We start from the raw sequence: 27,654 nt of genomic DNA, 5'->3' as shown, positions 1-27,654 counted from the left end.
GGACAGGCTGAGTATCCCCAGTTTTCCAGCTGTTCTGTATAATACAAGGTCTCCAGTATTCCCAGCCCCAACCCAGGGGCTTCCCAGTGAGAAACTGTGGCAGTTGTGCTGGGAAGCACTGAGGTTGGTGCTTTCCCTTTATCAGTTCTAGCCATCCAACCACCTTTGTGGGGTTTGCTACTTACTGTCCCTTTTACGTAAGAGTTCCCTGAGGAACTAGCTGGTGGCCCATGGTCACTGACAGTTCTGGACCTTGGCCCATTCCTGCTTGACATCAGGGCTCAGGGTCCTGCAAGTTCCTTTCCAGCAGGGCTTGCACATGTGCTGACAGAAAGGAAGGGATTGCCTCTGACTGAGGTGTACTGTGTGTGCCACAGCTTCCGTGTCTGAATTCAAAGGCATGAGCTGTAAGTGTGAATACATGAAAAACAGTGTTGCAGGCTTGGATTTTCATTTCTAGGAGAAAAGAAAACCTGAGTCATCCACTAACATCTTTGCTCAGCCACAGGTTCAGTGGCCTCCCTAGCCTCTGTGCCTGCTGAGTGCTTTTCCTAACAGTTTCTCTAAGTCAGCAGGGCAGCTAGCAGGCCAAGGTGGAGTAGTTTCCTCTTCAGGAGGCTCTCCCTGCCCCACACCCGTGGATTGCTGCCAAGCAGATGAAAGTCAGTCTCAGTATTGCCCTTTCCCAAAGGGAAGATCATTTCCCTTCCTGCAAAAGGCCCAGGGATACCCCACGAGGGCATGTGGACTCTCCCTCACATCTTTGGCTACAGTGACTCACAGAGGTGTCTCAGGGAAGGCTGGCTTGTGGTCTTGCCCACAGCTAGGCTGGAAACCTGATCTGTTATGAAATGTGTTGTGCGGTACACAGTGTGACTTTGGACAAGTACCTTATCCAGGTCTCAGTTCTCCCGCCCTCATCCAAGGAGGTTCCTTGGAAACAGTGCCTGAGCTGCTCTGTGCTCAGAGCATTTAAGCACAGTATCTGTGGAGCTGTGAGTTCCTCCCTAGAGGGGCCTGACAAGTCATTGTTATCTGAGGCTGACTTTGATCTGACATTGAGTTCATTGATTGGCTCCTTTATCCAGCAATTTCAGCATGTGCTTCCAAGAATCCTGGTTAAACCACAAAGTCTTTTTGAATAACAAAGGCAGCTGCCCCTATTCTGTGTATTGATTTCATGAAGATGGGAAGAAAGCATTGAGCATGTAAAATCTGTCCTGGTGGTGTGGCAGGGTTCACATAGACATCCTGGGGGAGTGGAATACAAGACCCTAGAGGCTGTGCTTTATCTCTCTCTAAAGACAGGATTGTGGTTCAAGAACTGACTGGCCCCTTTTCCTCCTGCCAGGGGCCTAGGTGACTAGAGGACACATAGCCCTGTGTTCCCTCCTAGCTTTCTCTTCTTTGTGGCCTGAACTTGCTTGGTTGCCTTCCTGACTGGGTCTCTCCTCTGGCCAGTCAGCAAGGTGGTGGGAAAAGGCCCTCATGGTCCTTGACAGAGGAAGCCCTCAACCACTGGCCACTGAGAGGCATCTTCTTGAACCCAGACTGGTGGGGGCTTGGCCTGGGGCCCCCACACCCATACTGAGCATGTGATCCTGATCAGATGCTCAGTCACACCCATGCAGTCCAGGTCACACAATCAGCACCCAGGCCGAGGATCTGGGAGGAGACTGAGCAGTGAGAAGGATTGAAGGAAAGGAAGAGAATGAATGTTTACTGAGTACTTACTGTGTGCCAGGCTTTTGCCCAGATCACAAAATACAAGGCAGAAACAATGGGCTCAGCACGAGCACATGTCAAAAGAGCTTGAGGGTTTTCCTAGCCAATGTCCTGTCTGAGATAAGAGCACTATAAAGAAGCCAGTAGAGTTGGTGTTTGGCTAGATTAATCAGAGCATCAAGTTCAGGATAAAGGAGGATATAAGGTCTGCTCTCATCTGACTCTTACCTGGATCCTGTACCCATCCTGTACCCTGCTGAGTCCCAGAGACAGGCTGGATTTGGGGGTGGGATGGTCTTGAGACCTTTTCTGTGAGGGCTGACCAGCTTAGAGAACAGACCCTGGCTTCTACTCTTGTATATGTTGGGCTGACTTGGAGTAGCTGGATCAGATAGATGGCTGCCAACTCAGAGGACTTGGTTGTGGGGAAGGTTGGGGCTGGTTCATTTGGGTGAGCCATTTGCCTCTGGAGAAATGAGCCTGTGGATGGATGTCCTGTGGTGCCTCTCAGACATGCAACTCTGAGCAGGAGATGCCTTGACTTGGAGGGGCTTACCTGAAACACACAAGCCAGCCTGAGCCCTGAGCTCTCTTCCTAGGACCGCGTGGAGGTGGAGGTGCTGCAGCTCTGTGCTGTGAGGATCCACGCCCCCATCACACGGATGAGGACAGGGACCCAGGTGAGGCAGGAGATTGTTGGGATGGAAAAACTTGGGCTCTGAATTCTGGCTTCACAGAGAGCCTGCTAGAATGCTATTCCTTGTGCTGGAACCATCTCCACTTACTCCTTCATCTCTTCAGCCCATTTTTCTGTGGGGCTTGGCTCAGGCGCTACTTCCTGCCTTGGAGCATAGGGCCCCTTTAGCACAGCATTCGTCTTCTGAGCTCCATGTTTGCATCTCTCCTGACTGATACCTGTTTTTCTGTAAGACTGCCACCTTCCCACCCCTAGGGTAGCACCTGTCATGTGACAGAAGCTCACAGATTTGTGGCACTTAACTCCATGACATGTGTCCCATGTACTCATCCCACTGACTATTCATAGCAACTCCTGAGGTGAATGTCAGAATCACCACCATGTTCCAGATGAGCACACATATGCAGAAAGCTTAGGATGCTGTCCAAGGTCACACGTTTGGGACAGTTGTCTCTTGGTGTCTGAAGGGCTTTGGTTCCAGGATCCCTCATACACACCAAAACTTGAGGATACTCAAGTCCCTTGTGTACAATGAGTTAGTATCTACACAGAACCTATGCACGTCCTTCCATATACTTTAAGTCATCTCAAGGTGAATTATAATATCTAATATGCTATGAATGCTTTGTAAATAGTTGTCAGACTATATTGTTGAGGAAATAATGACAAGAAAAAAGTCTGTGCATGTTCATTACAGACACAATTTTTCCCCACTTTTTTGGGCAGTATTAGGGGTTGGACATATTCGCAAGACAAGTGCTCTACACTTGAGCTATGCCCCTAGTTCTTTTTTCCCCAGTATTTTTGATCCACAAATGTGGAACCTGAGGATAGAGAAGGCCAATGGGAGGTGATGGAATTGGGAATCACCTGGGCAGCCTGGCTCAGCATGCTTTTGCCTTTTGCAACATTGCCTGCACCTATTTCCTCTGGTAGGCACTCAGCACACACAGGTTGAAGAAGCCACTGATCTCTCGTATGCCCACTTCGGTGAGCAGGGTTTCCATGGAGGCATGAAGGCTGTGAGGCAGTGTGAGCTACGCTGCGAGGGCTGCCCTCAGGCATCCTGGAGCTTCAGGGTCATTCCAGAAAGGGGTCTTTCAGTCATACACAGCCCATAGTGGGCAGGAGGGCTATTCCTGCCTCTAGTTGGATTCTTTGGCATTTCATCAAACCTTCCTATTCCTATGCCATGCCCTTTGTCTGTTAGAGAAAACTTGGGCTCAGCTCTTACTGCACCAAAGAGGTAGAAAAACTTCTGGAGGCTGGGGGAAGGGAATACCCCACACTAGGACCTGGTGTTCACAGGGTCTGCTTTTCCCTCCAGATGCCTGTCTACATCACTGGGATCACTAACAACCAGAGCCCTTTCTCTTTTGGCAATGCTGTACCAGGCCTGACTTTCCACTGGTCTGTCACGAAACGGGACATCCTGGACCTCCGAGGGCGGCACCACGAGGTAACCACCTTCTAGCCTCCTAGATGCCTGCTCCAGACCAGCATCCTCGGAGGTGTGGACAGCGTTCCAGGAGTTTGCACCTTCCTCCCCAGAGTAGTCCTGGCCCCTTCTGCCCTCTCCTTGGGCTCATCACAGTTTTCATCTCCTAAATGCTGACCAATAGTGAGAAGGGCTTGGTAGACAATGAATCCATGTTCTTTTGCCATAACAAAATACCTGAGGCTGGGTACCTTATGAATAAACCAAGATTATTTAACTCACAATTTTGGAGGTACCATGGCACCAGCATCAGCACTGCTTTGGCAAGGGCTTTCTGGCTTCGTCACAGCACGGTGGGTGTATCGCGGTGGGAGCACATACAAGAGGGAGAGATCCTGTGATGAGACAGAGTGAGGAGGAAACAGTCTTATTCCCTTTAATAACAACCCACACTCACAGGAACAAAGAGAGGTCTCTTGAGGTCCATGTTAATTCCTTCTGGGAATCCCCAACAACCCAATTAAGCCCTGCCCTATAGCTCCCACCACCTCTCGTCTCCACATCTCCACACTGGGGACCAAGCTTCCAATACAGGAACCCTTGGGAGACAAACCACATCTAAGCCACATCTGTAGATGACTACTATCAGAGGATAACAAATTAACAGCCTTGTGAGAAAGTCAAACAAGTTCCAGAATGTCACAGGGGCTATGTCTGTAGCTTCTGCCCTGCTTTCTGAGATGATGCCTGGCTTTTATCCCTATCTTATCCCTGAGGGCAAAATCCCCTCCTGATATCTCAGAGCTGGAAGGGCCTCAGAGAACCTTTCAAATCCATCTTTGTGTTAACTGAAGCTCAGAGACAGGAAAGGACTTTCCTGGGGCTGCCCAGCAAGCTAGTGGGAAAGTTTACAACCAGTGGGCCTTGGTCACAAAGGCCCAAATGAACATTGGTTTGAAAGGTCCTTCCTGCCTTTCCCATGGACAGTGGGCTGGAGGCCTGGGTATAGAGCCTGGCGCCAGGATGGTGTTTCCTAAAGGCTGCTCCAGGTTTGCATAGTATTGGATGAATTCCTCAACCTCCCTGTCCATTAGGCCAGAGGCCTGTCCCCAGTACCTGGGGCTCGCTCACATTATTCCTATGGGACACAGGAAGTATCCCTTGGGAACAAATAGCACATCTTGTCCAGCTCTGCAGAAAACCTTGTACAGCCCACATCATTCTGGATGATTCATAACACACCTGTGCATGCCCAAGGCTTAGAGATAGCCTGCTTAAAGACCCCAGGTCCCTCACAGAGGTGAACCCACCAGCATTTTCCAAACACACCCATGCATATCGTGAGATGTGGCACACACTGCTAGGGTGGCTGCCATCTGCCAGCCCTGCATTAGCAGATCTGACTCTTGTGAGAAGACAGTGGCCTTTGAGAAAAGACAGACCACCATCAAGACCCAAGGGCTGAGGAGGCCAGGGCCACTGTAACCATCCATCTGCCCTTCTGGGAGTGCTGGGCCCCATCCCCTGAAAACATGTTTGATGTCTTTCCCAGGCATCTATCCAGCTCCCGTCACAGTACAACTTTGCCATGAACGTGCATGGCCGGCTGAAAGGCCGGACCAGGCTGAGGGTTGTGGTCAAGGCGCTGGACACCACAGCTGGACAGCTGCATGGCCTTGCCAAAGAACTCTCCGATGAGATCCAAATCCAGGTAAAGGACAGGTGGACAAGAGTCATTGGTGAGAGGGAAGAATGCAGGTAGCCCCTTCTCCTACTGCTATCAGGGTCCAACCAGTCCTGCTGACTCAGACCCTAGGGCTGGGATGTTCGTGTGTAGCAGGGCCCTCCCTGCCCCTAAGAGTGCTCAGTCTTCTCCGGAGAAGGCAGGATTCATCCAGGTGTGGTGAGCAGGGGGGCAGATGGAGGGCAGGGGGTGTTTTGGGTACCCAAGGATGGGATTGACTAAAGGCTCCACAGGGTAGTGACATTGCAGGATGGGAGGGCTTAATAACACATGTAAAGGTCTGGAGGTCAGAAATAATTTGAAGTGTTTCAAAAATAAATAATTCTGAGCCTGGGTTTTGGGCTACACCTTAATGGTGAAAAGAAGCTGGAACTCATTGCCTCTGAGCCAGGCTGTTCATTTAATGACCTACACATATTTAGCAGACACTTGTAGAGCTCTTGATAGACACAGATGTGCGCTTTCTCACTTTGACTCACTCAGGCCTCGCATGAAGTCCTGGGTAGGTGCTGCCGCTCGCTGATGAGCCAGAGGGTTGGGGAGGTGAAGGGTCAAGGTCACACAGAATGGGAGGTGGTTTTGAAGGGGTTGTGCCACATGAACCATTGGGAATCTGAGCCACAGTGAGAGAAGGGACCCCGTCAGAACTGCTGGGCCCAACTCTGCCTGCCCAGAGGTTCTCCTGCCCAGGACCTGATGCCTCTGCATCTCTCTGCATCCGGTCCATCCTGTTTAGATGACCCGACTTTGCCCTCTAGGCCCCTCTGTAAAGCAGGATTTGGTAACTTGGCCCTTAAGTGGGCTTTGTACTGCAGATCTAGGGCTCTGTGGTCCCTGGATCCTCCTAAACTGCAAAGAGAAATGGGAAGCATCTCCTAAATAATACTGTGAGAACAGAAGCAAGGTCCCCTCCTCAAGAAGAAATAAGCTCATTCTTTTTCCCTACCTTCTTTCCTTCCTTCCTTCCTTCTTTTCCTTCTTTCTTTGTAATCCAGAGTTCATACATGCTAGGCAAGCCCTCTGCCACAGAACTACACTCCCAGCCTGAAATAAAGTACTTCTAACCCAGTCACAGGACCAAGCAGGGACAGAGAAGCAGATTTTCAAAGAAAATCATCCCTTTGCCTCATCCCTTCCTGTGCATACACTCACACAAGCAGATCACACAGACAGACACACACACATCCATAGAAACATAGACACACACACAGACAGAAGATACATAGTAGACATACATAGATATGCATACCTAGAGAGGCACACACACATAGATAAATGTGTACACACTCACACAGTGGCATATTCTTTCTGGTTAAAAACAAAAGAAAGTTCGGCACCTATCCTAGGATTGAAGGCAGGCCTTTGCAGTTTCCAAGTTCTGCGACTTCAGTTGGGTCCCTGACTAGTTCTGTGCCTCAGTTTACCTTCCCAATAGTAGGTGGTGTTTGAGTAAGAAACCAGAAAAGCCGGATCCAGACTGCAGATGTATTTTATTTGGCTCTCTCAGGCCTTTGAGACTACTTTTATTTGTTGCCAGTATTTAAAAACAGGAAGATCCTGTATAAAAATCCAACAGGCAGTTCATCCCGAAGATGTGGCCACATGGCAGAATAAGCAGGAGATGAGACACAGCCTCTCTTTAGTGGAGCCCCACTCTCCAATTTGCCACAGGCCCCACTATGCCCTGCTGCCTGCCTGCCTGAGGTCCAATGTCAGTTGTCATTTCCCACAGTGCTGGCAGTGTTACTTTTCTCATAGTTGCCAGAAAGTGAGCCATCTCCATGTAAAGAGGGAGGCCAGGAATACATGTCTGAAGGAATAGGAGGAACCTATCTAGGAAAACTCATGCCACTCCCTTAGGTTATTTCCCATTCTCTCTGTGGATTTTATGGCCACTCACCTCAGGTCACTCCAATATAACAACTCTTTGAGGCAGGTACAATAAGGATCTTCATTTCAGAGATGTGGAAATCCAGGCTCAGTACACATAACACAGAGGTGCTGGATGGGAAAGAGATAGAAAGCCACCCATCAGCTCATGCCCTCAGGGAGGCCCAGCCGGTCCCATCAGAAGCTGGGAGCATGGCAAACAGCATCAGCTGTCTTGATGGCTCCTGAGCCAGGCTGGATGGCCAGGGAAGCCAGCAGCCCTGGGGGGGTGGGCTTAGAAGAGGGACCTGAGAAGGAGGTGGTACACAAGAGCGGTACAGAGAAGGAGGTCCCAGATTAGTGCTGCTCCACAGGCCCCAGCAGCTGAGAAGGGCCTCAGAGTACTTAGGAGTGATGGGATCAGATTTGATTCGACAGCCTCAAATTTATCATTTCCTGGTCAAATTCTTGCAAGAATGTGAAAAGAGAGTGAGATAGGAACAAAGGGGTTATATGGAGGGTTATCTGAGACAATGACAGAAGCATGGCACCTCAGTGAAAGGAGAATTTAGGTAGGGTCCTTCCAGGCAGAGGGGCACCTGAGCAAGACCCTGGGCCTTCTTGTATTGCACTGCTTCTTGCACACACATCCTGGCAGATAAAGTTGTACATACCTGGGAGCAGGAGGGAGGTCATGTTTCCTGGCTCTCATCCAGGGTGCACAAATGTGAGTCTGCCTGCTTTTTCTCATCACACCTTTAGCCTCTCTTAAAGGCCAGCTCTTCCATGATGTCCACAGCTACCTGGCGGTTAGCACCCCAGGTCCCCCTCAGGCCTCAGTGGTAGAAGAGAAGCAGATGCTTAGGACTGGATATGACTCTGATAGTCATAGGAAATGTGACTCAACATCTTTTCCAGGTATTTGAAAAACTGAGGCTGCTGAACCCTGAAATAGAAGCAGAGCAAATATTAATGTCACCCAACTCATTTATAAAGCTCCAGACAAACAGGTACGTGACTCAGCTCTTGTTTTCAGCGAGGGTGAGGAGCTGGCCGTTCATCCGAGAACTCTTTTGTCAAACTTGTCAGGAGCCGTGAGAGCTTCCTGGGAGTCTTTCTGAGAACTGTGCTTGAGAGGGGCAGCCTCTGTGTTCCCTTTTCCTTCCATGGACTTCTCAGCTCCTCCAGCCTCCTCCCAGACCACTCTTTCCTACAGCCTAGAAATGTTTCCATTCTCACTGCTGAAGTTCAGTGTTTAAAGGGGGAAAAGTACCATCTTGGAAGTGTTAAATTTTTCAAATGCCCCCGTGTTTTTAAGACTTGCCACTCAAAGAATAGCCCATGAATTAGCAACAGCTGCATCACCAGGAACACATTAAAATGTACATCTTGGGCCCACTCCAGACCTGCAGAAGGAGAAGCTGCACTTTAATAAGATCCCCAGGCAGTGGGAATGTACATTAAGGTTTGGGAAGTGCTGTCTTGAAGGCTGTGTGCAGCCATAATTCCCATCTCTGATTCAGTGGGGATACCTTTCCTAATGATGACTTGCACTCAAATGGCCCAGCTAGAAGTAACCAAGGCTAGGTGCTATGGAGGCTCCAGGAACACAGAGGTGAGTAACATAGGGGTCCCAGGACGGGGGCAGAGGGAAAAGAGCTGTTAGAAAACACTGTAGAACATTCAAGCCTCTGCATGAAGATTTAGGGGAGGCCTGTCACAGACGGAGGTGCTTGACCTAGGGCTCTCAAAGGGTAAATAGGAGTTCCTCAGTTTACAAGGAGGACATTGGGAGAAGAACATCTGTGCATAGGCCATCACATCTGCCTAAACTCATGTGGAGAGGGTCTGTAGGGCTGGAGAAGAGAGAGAGGAGAGAGGAAGCTATCCATGGGAACCAGAGGCCTTTCCTTCCTGTTTCTTTACTGAATGTGTAAGCGTATAAAAATACCACATAATTTGTCTCTTGCAAGCCCCTTTCTTAGCAGGTGGTCCATTTTTGTCCTATTATTCTGAGGAAATAAGACAAGCCAGGATCTCTGCTCCCCTTTTACAGCTGAGGAAATGGGCCCAGAGACACCATGCTCGTAGCCTTAGGCAGGGAGTGTCAGGACTGGCCCTGGATACTGTCTTGACTCAAAGACCCATGTTCTGTCCTCCACACCAGGTTGCCTTATTGCAGTAAATTGAAAACCATTTGCCACAGAAATGATTTTTAACAAAATGTCAGTGGTGAGACAGACTCAGTTCTCATGGTCTGTCTTCCTACTGGCCAACCTGAAGTAGGCACCGATCCGCTTGCAGCTGTGGGTTTTCTGCCGTAGGTTTCTGTGGGTAACTGATGGAGCTGCACACAGAACAGCATGAGGTGCTGATGCATTCAGGGCCAAGATTGGACTTTTTTCTCCAGGGATAGTTAGGAGCCCCACATAGTGGGATCCTGAGGCATTGACTGTCGCTGTGGCCCACCCCTCAACATCTGTTTAAAAGTTCTGTCTTGTCTCCCAAAGGGACGGTGCGGCTGCTCTGAGTTACCGAGTCCTAGATGGACCTGAGAAAGTTCCTGTCGTGCACATTGACGAGAAGGGCTTCCTGGTGTCAGGCCCTGTGATTGGGATGTCCACTGTTGAGGTGATTGCCCAAGAGCCTTTTGGAGCCAACCAAACCATCATTGTTGCTGTAAAGGTACGACAGGTTTTGCCCCTTTAGGATACTAAGAGAAGTGGCTCAGAGGTGGTACTTTTCCTCTCTCACCTTAACAGCTGATCAGTCCTAAGTAGGAATTTATCTAAGAATCACTCAGGGGCAAAGGTCTGAGATAGATCTTAGGCCATCGGAGCCAAAGATTCTTGGAGATTATGGAGTCTGCCTACACTGTTTCATAGATGTCCAGTGAGGTTCATGAGTAGCCTGAGATCATCACTGGTTCCCCAGTGTCCCCACTGGCATCCTACTGCCCCATCTGCTTTGCCTGACTACTGATATCACCACCAATGGTTGAGCCTCTGCTCTGGCCAGCCCTGTACCTGAATATGGTTGGTTCTTATGTGTCTTAAATGTTGTTCTTGGTACCCAGTGTGCCAAGCATCACATCCAGTGCATGCCATGCACTGTGACTTAAAATGCAGCAGCCCATTTTACAGATGTGGAAACTGAGGCTCAGGGTGGAAGTGACTTGCACAGTGACTGACAGCCAGGGTCTGCCTGGCTCAGGCCTATGTCCTCTGTCATGGCAAAACACTCCCCTCTGCCATTAGTGACAGTGCTCCTTGAGCATTCCTGGTACATGTCCTGAATAGATCTTTCCATCTCATCATGACTTTCTGAGCCCTGGATGGCAAAGAAAACACAGTCACTGGAGTTTTGGACCGTTCCTGGGCTGCAGGCCTGTTTTGTTAGTTGCTGTTCTTTTTGTCTCAAGGTGAGGACCTGGCAGGGGTAGTCCACCCTGGTTTTTGAGTGAGAGGAAGCAACTAGAGCTCATCCTGTATCAGCAGATATGTATTGAGTGCTAACTGTATAGCAGACGCTGCACCACTGAACTTCTGTCAGTGAACTATAGACTTTTGAGGGGTCAGCTTTTTGGCCATATTCCTCCTTAGCCTGGGGCATGTGGAGGTTTGGATGGCTCCTCTGTGATCCCATGGGTATCGTTTCTACTTTAAATGCCTCAAGAGCCAAGTCCTCTGAAGATACTGAATGTTCACAGCCCAGGGGACGTTTCTGCAATGGGATTACTGATCTCATTCTTCAAAGTCATGAATTTTGGCTTGCCTACATGGGGTTTACTTTTAGTGAGGCTGGCCTGCCTGCTGTGTTGAGGGTGGGAACTTTGTCACTAGGTTGGGATGATCTGGGGAGAGACCTTTCTGCTCCTCATGACTTAAAGTCAGTCGTCCCCCAGTTGTTCCTAAACTGTGGACTCCTTGGGGTAGGCGACTTCTCCCTGGGTGGTGGGTGCTGAGGAAGGCCAGTGCTCAGTGCATGCTGTCACCATACTTGTGTGGTGTCCTCCAGGTGTCTCCTGTTTCTTACCTGAGGATCTCCATGAGCCCTGTCCTGCACACTCAGCACAAAGAGGCCCTGGTGGCCCTGCCTCTGGGGATGACGGTGACCTTCACTGTTCACTTCCATGACAACCTTGGAGATATCTTCCATGCTCACAATTCAGTCCTCAATTTTGCCACTAACAGGTAGAGTGTGGGGTGGTTTTTTTCTCACATGAAGGCCTGTCTGAGTTGTACCCGGGTTTAAATTGCAATGGTGACTAGGTGATGACACAGAGAGGCAGGTGCCATGGAAAGAAGAGACAGGACATGCAGGGCCAGGCAGGCAGGGAAACATCAGGAGGCAGAGGAAATGAGGGAAGCATGGCTAGTGCATTTGACATCGTGGCTGTGGTAGGAAGTTCTTAGGTGGGGATGGCCCATACATAGTAGGCAGGAAGCAAAGCGCAAATGTTAGGGATGGAGGTTGGAGGGTTTGCAACAGGGCTTTTGCATGGCATGAGAGACAGAGTGCAGGGGCATGTATACTCTTGGCTATTAGTTTGACCCTGTCATCAATGGATGCAGATTATTGATTACAATTGATTAGAACAGGCACAACCTTCAAATGGGCAGGTAGCTATCAGTGAGGAAGGAACCCAACATTCACTGAGCATCTGCTGGGAATGGGTCCTCTCCAGTGCCATCTCACAGACTTCTTGCCAGAGCCCAGTTGTAGAGAACCAGAGGGGTCAAGCCATTTTCCCAAGGCCACTCAGCCAGGAAGAGGGGTTTGAATACCAGGTCCTATCCAGCTCCGAGTGTGGTTCTCTTAGGCTGGCTCTGTTGAAATTCAGTTGCAGCTTCCATCTGCTGTGAGGTCTCCAGAGTGAAGAATAGGGCCATGACTTTAGCCTGTCAAACACTGGAGCAGTAACTCTTAGTATGGTCCCCTGCCCAGCAGCACCAGTGTCCCTGACAGGGAACACCTGATCACAGGGCCCAGCAGCCCCAGAATATCCCCTGGGAATGACTAGGGACATCCATTCACAGGGCCCAGCAGTCCGATTGTGAAGGTTGGCAGCCACTACCCTAGGAGGATTCAGACCAGCTCAGAGGGACACAGACTAGTACTACGAAGAAGGAGAAGGGGCTTGGGGTGGTGCTTCAGGGCCTGCCCCCATAAGGGTTAGAGATTGTGTCCAGATATGCTGACCATTCCAACCAAAGGACTGGCGTGAGGGGCATTGCCTGGTAAGAGGAGCCGGGATTTAGAGTTAGGTCTGGTTCTAACTCTGGCTGTGTCCTTTGTGGATCCTGTGAACTTGGGCAAGGCAGGTCATCTCCTCAAGACTATTTGCACACTGTAACTTGGAAATGTGGCCGAATCCCAGGGCCATCAGCTAAGGAAGCTGGCACACTCTGGGGCTCTGTGCACAGAATCAGGAGATTGTCAGCCTCAGACATAAGCAGCCCTGGAGGAAATGGAGCCCAGCTCTCCCACCCTTAGGCATACCAGGGAAGTCACTCTGGCCCTGTATGGCAGGAGCAGCTGATCATAGCAACCAGGTCAGAGCCCAGGAGGCAGAGGGCAGAGGGGACCTGGGATGAAGCCAGAAATCTTCACCCTTACCCCTACCAGATGCAAGCTTTGCCACCAGCACAGCTTTCAAGCATGGGTTGAGCAGGTGTGTTGTAAATGCTTTACCACTGCCAACCTCAGTTAGTATACCATTCACTGGTGCACCATTGTCCCTGTTTCACAGAGGGGATGGGAATGACTGTGGTGTTTGTCCAGTTGCACAGCAGAGGGTAACCTGGGCCTCCCTAGATTGTTACTCTATGGGTCACTTTTTTTCCTGGTACCTTGGCTTTTCCTTCTGAGCATGAGATAGTGTTGCCGGCAGTAACCAGCTGAGGACTGTGGATTCTGTACTTAAGTCTGTACTCACTGTAGCAGCTGCCATATATGGGACCTTAAGCAACAAAAACATCACTCAGAAGAGGCGTCTTGCTGCATTTTTCCCTCTAAAGTTGGGGCTTCTCTCTCAACCCTGAGCCCATGTCTCTCCCCCTGTGCCTAGAGATGACTTTGTGCAGGTTGGCAAGGGTGCCGCCAACAATACTTGCATTGTCCGAACAATCAGCGTGGGCCTGACACTGCTCAGTGTGTGGGATGCAGAGCACCTGGGCCTCTCCGACTATGTCCCACTGCCCGTCCTGCATGCCATCTCACCTGAGCTGTCCGGAGCAGTTGTGGTAGGAGATGTCCTCTGCTTGGCCACTGTTCTCATCAGTCTTGAAGGTAAGAGGGATCCTGACCTAGGGAACCTTTGGAATCACTGGCCATTTGCCAGGATGGAGGGACCTCCCTGGGGCAGTGCTCAGGTCCCATGCTGGAGTGTGCTGCCTGTAGAGACTCAGCTGCGCCCATTCCCCTGTGGTCAGGTGATAGCAGAAGTCACAGCCTGGTGCTTTGTGGACGTTTGCCATCTCCTGCCCTGGAACAGCACTCTCCAGTACAATTTCCTGCTATTGTGGACATGTCTTGTGTGTGCACTGTGTAAACCAGTCACCTCTAGCAGGTGAATGCATGGCATGTGACTAACGCAGCTGGAAAACTGAATGTGTCATTTTGATGGATTACATGGCCACTGGCTACTGTATTGAACAGCATTGCTCTAGGACATGTGAGCAGAAAACCCACTGGGCCAGTTCAGAGGGTCTTGAATTTCAGCCATCCCAGTGCCACCCTGGCATCCTATAATTTATGCACAATTGCTTCCTTAATTTTTTTCCCAATTGGCTCTTTTTTTATATCATTAATTCATTTTAAAAGCAAATTAAACACTACCTAAAGAAAAATAAATGTAATCTGCCATAAATAGAATGTGGTTGTTGAGCTATTTTACTGCATTCATTGTATAATGTGATTGACTTTGAACTCAGAAGTGCTGTCTGGCAGGGAGCCTTGACACCTGCTCCCTGGTTACTGAAATGAATTTACAACCAGTGGGGGATGGGCAGGAGCTGTGCTGTGGAGGAGAGTTGGAGGGGTGGGAGCTGGAGGGGCAGCACCCAGCCTATTCCAGGACAGGGATCAGTAAAGGCTGATAGAAGATTCCAAATGGCGGTGGGGCGGCAAGTGGGGACAGGAGTAGGTGAAATAGGAGAACTGCAGGTGGCTCCAGACGGTAGGGTGAGGAGAGTGGGGAGAGCACAGCCACAGAGGCAGACAGGGTTCCCTCCTGAAAACTCCTGAGCAGCAGGGGCCAGTGAGGAGGCTGAGTATCCAAATGGAGTGAAGATGGGTGACCTCTGAGCTTCTTCTCTCAGGTGTCTCAGGAACCTGGAGCTCCTCTGCCAACAACGTCCTGTACATTGACCCCAAGACAGGTGTGGCTGTGGCCCGGGATGTGGGGTCTGTGACAGTTTACTACGAGGTTGCTGGGCACCTGAGGACCTATAAAGAGGTAGGACGTGAGGGTGGCCAGAGGCACACGTGGCTTGGCAGTCTGCGAGGTGTAGCTTACCCTCTTGGAGATGGCAGAAACTTCCATGTGCAATTATGAATACCTCATTCTTAAAAACACAGTCTTGCTGGGCATGATGACTTACACCTATAATCTTAGCTACTCAGGAGGTGGAGATCAGGAGAATCACAGTTCAAGGCCAGCTAGAGCAAAAAAAAAGTTCACAGACCCCCATCTCAACCACTAAATGCCGAGTGTTATGCGTATACCTTCCAGCTACACAGGAAGCATAAGTAGGAGGTTCTCTGTCCAGGCCAGCCCAGATACAAACGTGAGACCCTATTCAAAAATACCCAAAGCTAAAAGGGCTTCGTGCATTGCTCAAGTAGTAAAGTGCAAGCACAAGTGCCTGAGATCAAGCCCTACTACTGCCAAAAATAAATAAAATAAAAGTATATATATGTACTAACATTCTCACACACACACACACACACACAAACATACAGTCTTATCCTCAGGAGATGGGGTCCAGGCCCCCGTTGGATACCGAAATCTACAGGTGCTCAAATCCCTTGCATACAAAAAGCACAGAACCTATGCACACCCTCCTGCATACTTTAAATCCTCTCTAGATGACATTTAGTACCTGTAAATGCTAAGGAGAGAGCTCTTAGACTGTATTATTTAGGGAGTAATAACAAGAAAAAGTCTGTTTGTATTCAGTATAGATACAATTTTCCCCCAGAATATTTTTGATCCACCATTGGTTGAATCCAAGGATGCAGAGCTAGCAGTATAGAGGTCTGGCTGTACCTTATGATATCCTTTTTCTTTAAGAAACACACAGGCCACTTGGAACCACCTGCCAGAGCCGTCTTCGGTGGTCAGGATGTGGGAGTCATGGGTCTGGGGTCAGCCACCTGCTAACTCTGGGATGGGAACAAGTTTCCTGTTCTTCCCAAGCCATTGCCTCCCCATGTTCAAGCTGGTGTGAAAATGAGAGATGAACTCGTGGGGTTGGTTCCAGCTCTCACCTGCTGGGCCCAGCAGCCAGCACAGCCTCAAAAATGACTAAGGGAGTTGCGGCCGTGGGGTGGGGCAGCCGGGGGATTTGGCATCACCAGCAAAGTTAAACCTCCTCTAGAAAGTCACCTTTTGCGTCTTTATGGAGGTGAACAAAAACTGTTCTCTCTTGTATTTCTGTCCAGCTGAGAATGAATCAATGAGCCAAGTCTGGCCAGGTTCCAGCATGTCTCATTTTTAGAGCCAGTGTGTGCACTATCAAATCCAGCAGTTTAACCTAATAGTTTGCATATGTAGTGCTGCCACTGTGCAGGCTGGGTGAGCTGGCTGCAGATAGAGGCACTCTGTGATTAATGAAGCTCTGCTTTGCCAGGAGAAGCCTCAGAGTCGTAAGGGGTGGGGTGGCATGCACCAAGGCATATGGATTCAAGAGCAGAATTGGGGCAGGCTAAAACAGGATATAGAAGGACTCAGGTCTCGCTTTGTGGTCAGGTCACAAAATGCACTGGATTCTAGGCAGGTGGGGCTGTGGTTAAGAGTGTGGGCTCACCATACCCATTGGCACACACCTGCAGTTCCAGCTACTTGGGAGGCTAAGGCAGGAGGATTGCATTAACCCAGGAGTTCAAGACCAGCCTGGGCAACAGAATGAGACCCCAGTCACATTCTTTAAATGTGGGTACTAGAACCATGCTTTCTGGGTTTGAATACCAGCTTGGCCACAAAAAAGACTATGTGAGCATTACTTAACCTTTCTGTGCCCCAGTTTTCTTGCCTGCAGAGTGGGGACAGTACTCTTCCTAGTAGAGTAAATGAGCTAACCCTGAAGCACGTGGAAGGGTACTTAGTGCACAGCATCGTGCTCTCTAGGGATTAGCTGCTGTTGTTGTGTTCAAGGGCATAAATGGAGACAGCTCATGCTAGACTCTGAATTCTTTAAAATCGGAATGGCTTAGATCAGGGGGTGTCTTGGAAAGGTCCTCTGGCAGAGTTTGGGTGAGGGAATTGCTACAGCAGGGTAACCAGCTTAAGGTAACGGAGGGGGACATGGCGAGTCTGAGGTGGGTATCACTCTGCCTGGTGACACTGGTGGGGCACAGCTGGGCACAATCTGGAGCCCCTTCCTGAAGGCTGGAGACCAGGTAGGGATCTCCAGCACAGAGATGAAAAGATGACGGGCTTTGCATGTGAGGCATATGCAAAGCAGGAGAGGGGCTGGGCGAAAGGTGACAGGTAGGGTGGGGAGAGAGGAGGAGGAAGTGGGGAGAAGACTCAGCCAGGAGGAAAAGACAAGAGAAGGAAGGAAGTGATGGGAAGCCGGAGCCAGGGCAGGGCAGTGGTGGTCTGCTCTGTCCCTCAGGTTGGCAGCTGATCCAGGAGGAAGCAATGCCGTGGTAGTAGAACATCTTGGTGAAGCCAAGGTGGCGGGGGGCGGGGGGGGGGTGCCAAGGCCCACCCACAGCTCTGCCTCCACCAAGGCCCAGGGTCCTCAGGGCTTCAGGGAGGAGTCAGCCTCCATCCGTGCTTTCAGGAATTTATGTGCTGTTGGAAATGGGACCCATGGGAGGCAGGAAGTGCTGGTGCCACTCAGAGGGATGTGATCGGCCTTGAATGACCTTGCAGGGCCCTGCAGAGGAGGTGAAGGGGTATCTCTGCAGAGGGAGGCCTGAAACTGGTGTAACCAGTTACCAGATGGGCCAGAAGGACCAGATGGCAGATATCTGGGAAGACTGGATTCTGGGGTCCTTTGCCAAATTCATGAGCAGAGAAGACATCATGTCAGGAGCCCAAATCCACACAATGCATAGCTCAGCCTGGACCACTGAATGAGTTCTGGCCCCTATCGTACCACAGGACTGCCGTCAGGAAAGTAGCCTGTGCAGTGGGAGGGTGGGGCTGCAAAGTGTGACCAACCTAGGCCAGGTAGGCATTGAGGCTTTGAGCCTCATTCTTGTCATCTGGAAAGTGGGTAATACCTATGTCACAGATGAGTTCAGGGCAATGTCCAACACAGGCCAGCATGCAGTCAGTGCTCAGTGAAGCTGCCTTGCTCCTCCCTAGATAGTGGTCGTCGGACCTCAGAGGATCTTGGCCCATCGGATCCAACCCTCCCAGACCAGCTTCCAGGAGGCCACAGCCTCCAAAGTGACTGTCACCGTGGGAGACAGAAGCGCTAACCTGATCGGTACAGAATGAGGGAACTTGGGCGGTCTGAGGCCCTGCCAGGCTCGGGGGAGAAGGGAAGTGGCATCTCTAGATGGTTTTAGCTGCATTTTTGTTTTTGTTTTGTGGGTCTGCATGTGGAACCCAAAGGCCCTGTGTGTGCTCGGCAAGCACTTACCACTGAGCCACACCCTAGCCCCTGCTTTTTTTATTCAGACTCACACCGATCCCAGAGAGACCCTTTATTTGGCCCCAGCCCTCCATTCCTTGCAGCTTTTTAGAAATTTGAGGCCTCCATAAGCCAAAATGCAAAAGACATCTTCATAGAAGAGCCCCACTCCCAGGCATTGCCTGCTTCTGAGTCAGAAATGTGATTACAGCCCTAGGGCACCAGAGCCGAGCAAGCCACAATCTACCACCATTAATGCCAGAAACTAATGAGTTTGCAGACTGGGTGCTGATTTTGACTTTTATAATTACCTCTCCCAAGTCCTGCATGGAACATTCCACCTCACCCTTGCTCATGACAGCTCCCAGACAGCAACTTCCAGAAATAAATAAGTCAGTTACAGGCTGGGTTTTTATTTAAACCACTTAACTGGTGCATTAAATACCACCATTCTTGAGATTAATGGGACAGGCTCATTACACAATGGTAACATCTCTTCCTACCTCAGTGCAAGTGCACTACAGTGATGCTCATGTATCAGTGGAGAACCATTACCCTCCTAATATCCAGCCATAAACTGTTGTTTTTCCCTGCCAACAGGGGTGTGAGATGCGTGTTGGCGGCTGGCCAGTGTGCTGTGCCCCCTGGGAGCAGGCTCCAAAGCACATGCCAGGATTCTGGTCTGGAGTCACCTGGCATTTAGAGTGATCCCACCTCTGGATAATTTGTGCTTGGCATCTATAAAAAGCTGTGGCACCCTCACTAAGCTTTGGGCAACCCAGGCTCCCTATGTGGATGTAATATGGGGTACAGGCCATCCACAACCCAGCCAGCTTCTGCAGAGCCTGGTCCCTTCATTTCCGGTGGGTTTGTGTGGCAGCCTGTGGCCTGGCTCAGGACCTTCTCATCTTCTTCATACCTTAGGTGAGTGCTCCCCCGCCCAGAGGGAAGTCATCGAGACCTTGCACCCAGAATCACTCATCAGCTGCCAGCTCCAGTTCAAACAAGATGTCTTCAGTTTCCCAGCACGGGACATTTTTACCGTGGAGCCAGGGTTTGATGCTGCTCTAGGTAACTGTGCACGAACTTGAAAAACATTTGGGATCTTCAATGCATTAGACTCATGATCGCCTTCTGTGTGTTAGGCAGAGGGGTTTGCCACTAGAGGCCTGACTCCTGCCACTTAGTGGCCGCCAAGAGTGGGTAGTCTTCCTTCAGTACCACCCACACTCAGCAGAAAGGATCCAATGTCAAAAGCCAGGCTCAGGTCATCTTTCACAATCCTGCCATCCTTCCTGTGGGGTAGAAACTGCTCCCATCTCAGCTGCCCTCCATAAAATAAGGAAAATGTTGCCTTGCCCTGTCCCCTGCCTGTCTAGAGCAAGCAAGAGGTGGATAACATGTCCTTTTAAAGTAATCACTGCTGCACAGCTGCTCCATGGCCCAGGAAACCAGAGTGTTCAGCTGACTGCAGATTGGTTCCACTGCTTGCTGGCTGAGGGATGTTCCTGCCTGGTAAACAGCAGACGTGTCCTATGGGCATACTGGGTACTGGGCCCAAGCCCAGGGCCTTGCCTAGCAACCAGCACAGAGTAGGCCCTTGTTGAGGGTCAGCAAGGAGGCCAGCTCATCTAGGGACAGCTAGCTGTTGACTATGGAAGAGCTCTAACACAACTCTCATGTTTCAGCTGTGTGGAATTTTCCAAGGCCCTGGTCGTTACACTTGGGATCATCTGTCGTGTCACAGAAGGCAGGGCAGGACCCAGACACCACAGCCCATGGGCCACCAGCTGCATCAGGGCAGTGGGCATCTTAGAAACAGCCCCAACTCAACCTGCTGCCCAGTGTTGGGTTGTGGCATCTATTTGCCATTTATTTGCCCTTACTCTGAGCCAGGCTGACTGGGTCCTGAGCTCCAGAGCTGGTCCTGGCATACTTCCTGCACTGTATACACGGATATCTGCTGAATAGAGGATTCTGAGGTAGTGAGGGGACTGTTGGTCACAGAGAGGGTGTCCAAGCTAGAGCAGGGACTCTGAAGGGGCATTCCCAGGAGGCCTTCTGGAAGACGTAATGTCTCACCTGGGTTTTGGAGGATATATAGGAGTTTCCCAGATAGAGAAGCAAGGAGGGGGAATAGCATCAATGTATGTGTGGGAGGAGGGTGTGTGAGACCTTTTGTCTCTGCAGGCCAGTACCTGTGCTTGGTCACAATGCACAGGCTGACGGACAAGCAGCTGAAGCACTTGAGCATGAAGAAGACAGCTCTGGTAGTCACTGCCTCCATCCCTGGAAGCCATTTCTCTATAGAGAAGGTGGGGGCTGAGGTGCCCTTCAGCCCAGGACTCTATGCCAGCCAGGCAGAAATCCTTTTGAGCAACCACTACTCCAGCTCTGAGGTCAAGGTTTTTGGTGCTGTGGAGATTCTGGAGAACTTGGAGGTAAGCAGCATGTGTGTGCTGCAGGTCAGGCAGGAGTCAGGGGTAGGGTTAGGGAGCCAGGAAGGACCAGGAAGGAGGAGAAAGGTAGACGTCTTGGGCCACCTCTTTAAAACTGAAAATTAAATTAGAAGCTGCTTTTTTATTGCAATACTCTTAACTTTTTCTTTTTTGCATAGCACTATTGTCCTTTGATTGTGTTGTTTTACTACTTATGATGGTTGCTGGTCTTCCCAGTTAGAGGTGACGCATGAGGGGGCAGCACTCAGAGCACGTAGATTATGCACCATGCGCGTTCAGTGTGGTGGACGGATGAACTTCACAGGCAAACACACGCTGACATGAAGAAAAGTCCTGATCCCTCCAGGGGAAGTCCCCTGTCTGCAGCTCTCACTTCCCACCTGCTGAGTCGTGGGGGGATGATCTGTAAGGCTCTGGAGAGATGTGGCGGGGTAAAGGAGTGTGTGTGCTTTTCCGCCTGCACCTTCTCTCACTGCTCCTGGCAGGGACTGGGAGTGAATGCACAGTTGTTGGAGGGTCTGTGGAAACAGCCTGGGTGGGGGCTAATGCCCCCTTGAAGACTGGTGTTTTGTGGTACTTAGTGTTGGTTTAGTGGGTTTTTTTTAATAGTGTTTGATTAGAATTCAGTAACTGATTTGTCCTTTGCTTAACAAAGCCTGAGTATGGACAGTGGTTTCTGACTACAAGCTGTGCACTCTCCCTAAGAAGTGCCCAGTGGGAGCACTGTATGTGGGCCCTGGGGAGGGAAGCCTAGCAGGCCCACCGGAAGGAGTGTGTCCAGAGATGGGCCGTGAGCCCCACAGCCCACATGTAGTCCATCTGCTCTGCAGAACACACTCCCTCCAGCCCTGACATCTCTCACAGGTGAAGTCAGGGTCCCCAGCAGTGCTGGCCTTTGTGAAAGAAAAGTCTTTTGGGTTGCCCAGCTTCATCACCTACACAGTTGTCATCTCAGACCCCACAGCCGGCAGCCAGGGACCTCTGTCCACCACCCTGAGCTTTTCCAGCCCTGCCACTAACCAGGTCATCACCATCCCTGTCACCGTGGCCTTTGTGATGGATCGCCGTGGGCCTGGTCCCTGTGAGTCTTGGAATGGGGCAGCGATTGGGACAGACCTGCATGGGGAGGGACAGGCCATGTGGTCTTGGGTTTAGGAGACGCCTGAGTGTTAGACTTGGAAGAGTTGGAAATTAGAGCATCCCTCAAGGTGACCCCTTTCTGCTGGCGTGCACATAGTATAGTTCCCTGCTTCCCTAACCATTGTCACTACCCCACCTCCCTCAAGGGTAAGGCCATTTCCTGTAACGGCCCACAAGACCCGATGGGCCTTCTGTGTCCATTTGTGACTCTTGTCCCCTGTGCTCCCTGCTCTGACCACAATGGCCTCCCTCCTGCTTCTTGAACACATGTGGCCTCCCAATTCGAGCCTATGACATCTGCTTTTCCCCCTGCCTAGGATGCTGTTCCCCAGATAACCTCTTGACCAGCACCCCTCACCTCCTGCACACTGTCCTGTAATTATCACTTTCTGGGTAACATTTCACCCCAAACACATGTACCCTTTGTTTTTTACCTGGCACAGCTCCCAACTTTCAGCCTGAGTGATGAATGACGTGGTTAAGGAGGGGACTCCCGCCCCACCCTCCCCTGAGGTTAGGTGTGAACACAGTAGATACAGCAGGGCCCCTGACACACACTAGGTATTCAGTGAGGTGCATTGCTGAGTGAAGGGTTTATTTATTATGTAATCACTGATTTGTGCCTATCAAGGGCCAGACCCTGTTCTGGGCAGGTGTGGGGATCCCTTGTGCAGAGAGAGAACAATGGCTCTGAAGATGCAACTGAATAAAGGGGCAGAGCAGTCCAAGGGGTGGCGTTAGCCAGGGCTGTGGGGACTAGCAGCCATTGTGAGAGACCCCAGGGCATGCATATTAGGGAAGAGTGCTTTTTACTGAGTGGAGTGGGGAAGGGAAATGACCAGATCTGGTGCCTGATTGCGGGGGGTTGGGGGTGGACTGCGGTGAACAGGTGGAATTGCTTGAGGCCATTGTTTCCTTCATGCAAACAGTGGAAAAGAGTGTGGAAATCCAGCAGCAGGGCCCTGAGCAGGTGTGAGGAGGGTAGGGCATACGTGGGGGAGGAAACCAGGGCCTGCCTAGCCCCTTCCCCAGAGGCAGAGCAGCTTTGGGGCAGAGGTGCTACGCTCTACTTGGTCCTTGAGGCAGGGAGTCACCAAGCCAACTGATCCCTTTGTTTCATGGCTCTCATATTCCACTGGCATTTTCACACTTGCCTTCCTTGCTTTTGGGGTAGCCTGGCTGTCTCCCCAAGGAGCACACATGGAAGCCTAATGTACCTGCCACCAGGAGCTATCGCCTAAGAGGAGCACTTCCTGGAAGGGAGGAGGGACTGGGAAATACCGGACCGGTTCAGATGGCCTGAGGAGGAGGAGAGGAAGCCCCAGGATGGCAGCATGTGCCCAGAACCCCCCAGGCTACCTCACCCTTGGAGACCTAGTCCTCATGTCTAACAAAGGCTCTGTCACTGTTCTGGGCAGTGGACTGGGTGGGACAGGGCAGATGCCTAGCAGCACTAAGACACCACAGTGACCCGGGCATTCTGCTAACTGATCTTCCCACCGATGTAGATGGAGCCAGCCTCTTTCCGCACTTCCTGGACTCCTACCAAGTCATGTTCTTCACACTCTTTGCACTGCTGGCCGGGACAGCAGTCACCATCATAGGTAAGGCCTGTGTCTCAGTGTTTGTGTCCTGCCTGGATCCACCCACTCTAACCAGCCCTATGCCCTTGCAGCCTACCACACAGTCTGTGCACCCCGGGACCTCACTGCAACCCCAGTCCTCACTCCCCAAGCCAGCCCTCGGCACAGCCCCCACTGTGAGTACTTCAGTTGCTGGCACAGCCCAACAGAGTGTCGTGAAAGAGGAGGAGGTCTGGGACAGGGCGGGGTCCAGGCCCCAAACTTCAGGTCTCAGCAGCCTGTTGATGGGTAAACACAGCAGCTGGGGCCCAGAGGGAAGATCTGGGAGGTGGGGGCAACACACCCAGGCCCAGTCCTGAGTTGGTGAGGGTCCCTCAGGCAGGGCTGTGCAGGGCAGGAGGGCCTGGCAGAGGGAACTCTATGCAGGTGCATTCTGGGACTGATTCCCACATGCTAGGCATGCAGGGGTTCAAGCCGGTGTTGAAAGACTGACTCAGATGGAGATTCTGGGCAGGCCTGGTTACGGGTTTCCCAGATAGAGATGAGCAACAAAGACCATTCCATTCAGCAGACTGTCTCTGGTGGCCCCCAGGTCCTGGGGACTACACAACCCGGGAACACCTCTCTCTGCAAGTAACAACTTTTAAAACTGCAGTGCCCAACCTCTGCAGCTGGGTCCAGCAGCCCTTTATGAGTCCTGATTATCATTTGAGGGTTCTCCCCACCGGATAAGGAATCCTTGAGCTGCTCTGCTGATCCTGTGGGGGCCATGGTCCAGCTTTAGGAGGTCAATGAACATTTTGAAAGGATGGCTTTGTGGCTAGAAGCATTGTTCCGGGAGCAAGATGCCACACATCCTGGAACCGTGGAATTGGAGCCACCTTGCCAGCTGCCTCAGGCTTGCAAGGCAGTGTCTAGGACTACCACGGTGTGCTCAGCAGCAGCTGTCCTTGTGGCTCTGTGGTCACACACATGTTTTGCAGCAGCTCCCACCCATTCTGACTGCTCTCTCACGTGTGTACTGGAGTCACCCCAGGGTATTTGCATCATCTCCAGAAATTCCTGGAGCCCTCTACCTGCCTCGGGGTTCTCATTACTGCAGGATTCTTCCCAGGTCCTGGTCCCTCCATCCCTCAGGCCCCATGGACAGGTGACCTGAGACCCAAACAGACTCTGTGCTCTGTAAGGTCAGGGGTCATGCTGCAGACCTCTCTGCATGTAGGCATGGGATCTTGTTCCTAAAACAATGCCCTACCCACGAAACTGTCCTCTTCCAAAAAATCCATGGACACCCTTGGGGCCTGTCCATGGCCCCAGTAGGATCAGCAGTCTCTCCTCCTTGTACAGGAGAGGAAACTCTCAAATGGGAATCACAAGACATAAAGAACTGCTGGGTATGGCTGCACAGTTTCTGTATCCACCCTTCCATGTCAGCTTGGCAGCCCCCTGTGGATTTCCCTCTGCTGGTCCATGACACTATGGGCATCATTAGCATGTTCTCAGCATGCAGCAAGCACTTCATAAACTATGGTTTTTATTCATGAGTGTTGGAGGACTGTCCAGCTTGCCCTGTTACTCCGTCACTCACTTCTTCTCTCCTCCCTAGATCTCGCTGCCTCATCACCAGCCTCTTTGAACGCACTGCCTCCCGCTCGCAAAGCCAGTCCTCCTTCTGGGCTCTGGAGCCCAGCCTACGCCTCTCACTAGCCAATGCACAGGGCTGGTGCTAATGGGTGACTCCCCACCGACAGCCTCAATGTCAGGGAGGCCCCTCCCACATTCGTGCTGGAACAAGCCCCAAGGACCTGAGCCCAGGCTCTGGGCCATTATCACCCCCTCTGGTTTGACAGAGTGAAGCCCAGGTTGTTTATTAACTGGAGATTTAAGTTGTTTTTCACTTTCCTTCCAAGGCTTGCAAAGCTAGGACTTCTTGGCTCACCCTTCATGCATGGTGTCAAGGGTTTCTGGACATTGTGCATTTGTGTTTTTATTTTCTTAGTGTGGCTAAAATTCACTCCCTTCTCCTGGCTTTTAAGCCATGGGAAGCTCTGTTTAGACATTGTCTGGAGATGCTGTTACTGTAGTGATGTGATCTCAGGGAAAGGATTTTTAATTACTTTTGGGGGTTTGTGTAGGTTTTGGGATGTGTGGTGCTGGGGATAGACCCAGGGCCTCCCCTGTGCTAGGCAAGCACTCTGCCACTGAGCCACGTCCCCTTTTTGTGAGTTTTTTAAACCCCTGTGACAACTTACTTTTCTCATAGTCCAGCTGCTACTAGGAAATGGAGGGGGGGGCGGTTTGCAGCAAATAGAAGCGAGTGTTCCACGCCTGCCATATTGCTACCTGGAGGTTTCAGAAACACAAAACCTGTGATAGCTGAGCCCTGTCATGGATGAGATGCTGGAATCTGCTGAGCTAAATGCAGAGTGGTCTCCCCCCTTCAGCCACTGTGAAAAGACTTCAGCCCTCTGCCTCTGTTTCATGAGTGATGAAACACCCGTGGATGTGACTTCATCCCCCTGGGATGGATGTCCTGAGTGGGGCTCCTCTCTCCTGTCCCAGCTTCACCACAGCGTGGGGACATCCGGAATCATCTTAGGAAACTGCCCTGCAGCTGGCGGCAGGGACCGTCTGCTCTGTTTGCGTCTATGGAGAAGCCTTTGTGCTTCTCCCGAGCAGAGACCAGTGTTACCAGCGGAGACCTGATGCTCCTTACTGTACAACGTTCCAGTACCTCAGCAGAGCTGAGCCACCCGGCAGCCCAAAGCCCAGCCTAAAGGAGAGTGGCCACTGACCAGGGCCTGCTGTCCAGGAGAGGACACCCCAGGGAGAGCACAATTCAGACAGAAGGGGATACCCCAAGAAGAAGACAACTTGGGAAAAAACCCTGCCCAGCTCAACCTGGGAGATACCCTTCTACTCCAGGCCCAGCACTGTGCCACTCTCAGGGAATCCGGAGCTGGCCACATGTGGGCACTGCATATCTCCCAGAATCCAGTCGGGCTCTGAAGACCAAGTGAGAACCCCTTTCATCCTTTGGGGTTGCCCCGAGATGGACTTTCCTGAAGCTAAAAGACTCGTGCCTTTCCTGCTACTTGAGCTCAGGCTGACTGAGCATCATGGAAGCCTTTGTCCTTGGTTTATTTAATAAAGCTCTGTGTGACTTCCTAAGCATGGTTTTGGCTGCCCTGGTGACCCCCCCCCTCCCCAGCCTCACAGAGACCAGTGGTGGCAGGGCCTTCCCTGTGGGAGGTCAATCTAGCCCTGCCCTCTCATCACCCAGTACCACCATGGTGTCCTCTCTCTACCAGCTTCTCCCCTGTGTGTCATCTGAACATGTTGACTCCCCTTGAGATCTCCCTTCCCTGTGCCCTGCATGATGTCTGCACCTCTGCCCCCTGGGGCTGCTCTAAGCCACTGGCCCCCTCTCACAGCTCTCCATTCCTGGATGCCTCATCCCTGTTGCTCTGCCTTTGCTGGTGCTTCTCACCTTCTCAGCTCCTCAGGTTGGTTCTCTGCCACCCCTCTGACCACTTTCTGATCACCTGCTCTGGGATCCCCACCTGCCTTCATCTCTTCTCACAGGCATGCCTGCATTGACCCTGGGAAGCCAGCTCCTTGGTCCCGAGTCAGGAGTGGAAAGGGGTGCTTGGGAAAGTAGGTAAGCTGTTGGCAAGAGCCTCAGCCTCACTCAGGTCTGAACTTTACTTGCCTGGGCTGGGCCAAGAGCAGCCAGGACAAACACTGCTTTCCCCAGCCTCTGGCTGCTAGAAGTCAGCAGGTGACAGTGTCTTGGATATACCGGTGAGCAGAAGTGACACGTGCAGTTCATCCTTCTAATGGGAGGATTGGTGCTGTCCTCTGGTCCCTACATCCAGCTAGTCTGTAGGTCCTGTGAACTGCTTTCCTGCCTCCCCAAAGCCCCTTCTCTTCCCCACTACCTCCTCCTTGCACTCACATGTGTGTCCCTAGCACTTCTCTCCTGAAGACCCTAGCCCTCTGGCCAGAAGGCCTTGCTCCTTTTATCTCCCTTCACCCTATGTTTTGCCCTCCCCTGCAACCTCGCCTCCACACGTGATTTGAGATCTGACAGAGCTCAGGCCTGTAGGGTCCCCCCCCCCCGCCCCCCGCCTCGAGCTGTGCTTCTGCATTGTCTCCCACTCTGGGCTTCGTTTTCTCCAGAGT

General features: G+C 51.4%; 1 protein-coding gene across 6 annotated transcripts in view; it reads left to right on the top strand.

Moving 5' to 3' along the window:
• The window catches only part of Nup210 (nucleoporin 210), a 119,025-nt gene extending 92,385 nt beyond the window's left edge, over positions 1 to 26,640 (top strand). For 5 of the 6 annotated variants that reach the window (XM_074044556.1, XM_020176163.2, XM_074044557.1 and 2 more), the window contains 15 exons: positions 2,325 to 2,405; positions 3,750 to 3,881; positions 5,413 to 5,571; positions 8,392 to 8,483; positions 9,984 to 10,158; positions 11,491 to 11,666; positions 13,544 to 13,764; positions 14,796 to 14,932; positions 18,017 to 18,140; positions 19,212 to 19,358; positions 20,478 to 20,728; positions 21,611 to 21,827; positions 23,395 to 23,490; positions 23,562 to 23,645; positions 25,076 to 26,640. In XM_074044556.1, the coding sequence (XP_073900657.1) occupies positions 2,325 to 2,405; positions 3,750 to 3,881; positions 5,413 to 5,571; positions 8,392 to 8,483; positions 9,984 to 10,158; positions 11,491 to 11,666; positions 13,544 to 13,764; positions 14,796 to 14,932; positions 18,017 to 18,140; positions 19,212 to 19,358; positions 20,478 to 20,728; positions 21,611 to 21,827; positions 23,395 to 23,490; positions 23,562 to 23,645; positions 25,076 to 25,176 (2,193 nt within the window). In that variant the 3' untranslated portion in view covers positions 25,177 to 26,640. Of the gene's footprint in view, positions 1 to 2,324; positions 2,406 to 3,749; positions 3,882 to 5,412; positions 5,572 to 8,391; positions 8,484 to 9,983; positions 10,159 to 11,490; positions 11,667 to 13,543; positions 13,765 to 13,907; positions 14,772 to 14,795; positions 14,933 to 18,016; positions 18,141 to 19,211; positions 19,359 to 20,477; positions 20,729 to 21,610; positions 21,828 to 23,394; positions 23,491 to 23,561; positions 23,646 to 25,075 lie in introns of those variants that run through there. The other variant, XM_074044560.1, reaches the window with a different exon arrangement.
• The last annotated feature ends 1,014 nt before the right edge of the window (positions 26,641 to 27,654 follow it).

This window comes from Castor canadensis, chromosome 10 (assembly GCF_047511655.1).
Source record: "Castor canadensis chromosome 10, mCasCan1.hap1v2, whole genome shotgun sequence".
Taxonomy (NCBI): domain Eukaryota; kingdom Metazoa; phylum Chordata; class Mammalia; order Rodentia; family Castoridae; genus Castor; species Castor canadensis.
This window is presented reverse-complemented; position numbering and strand designations above follow the sequence as displayed.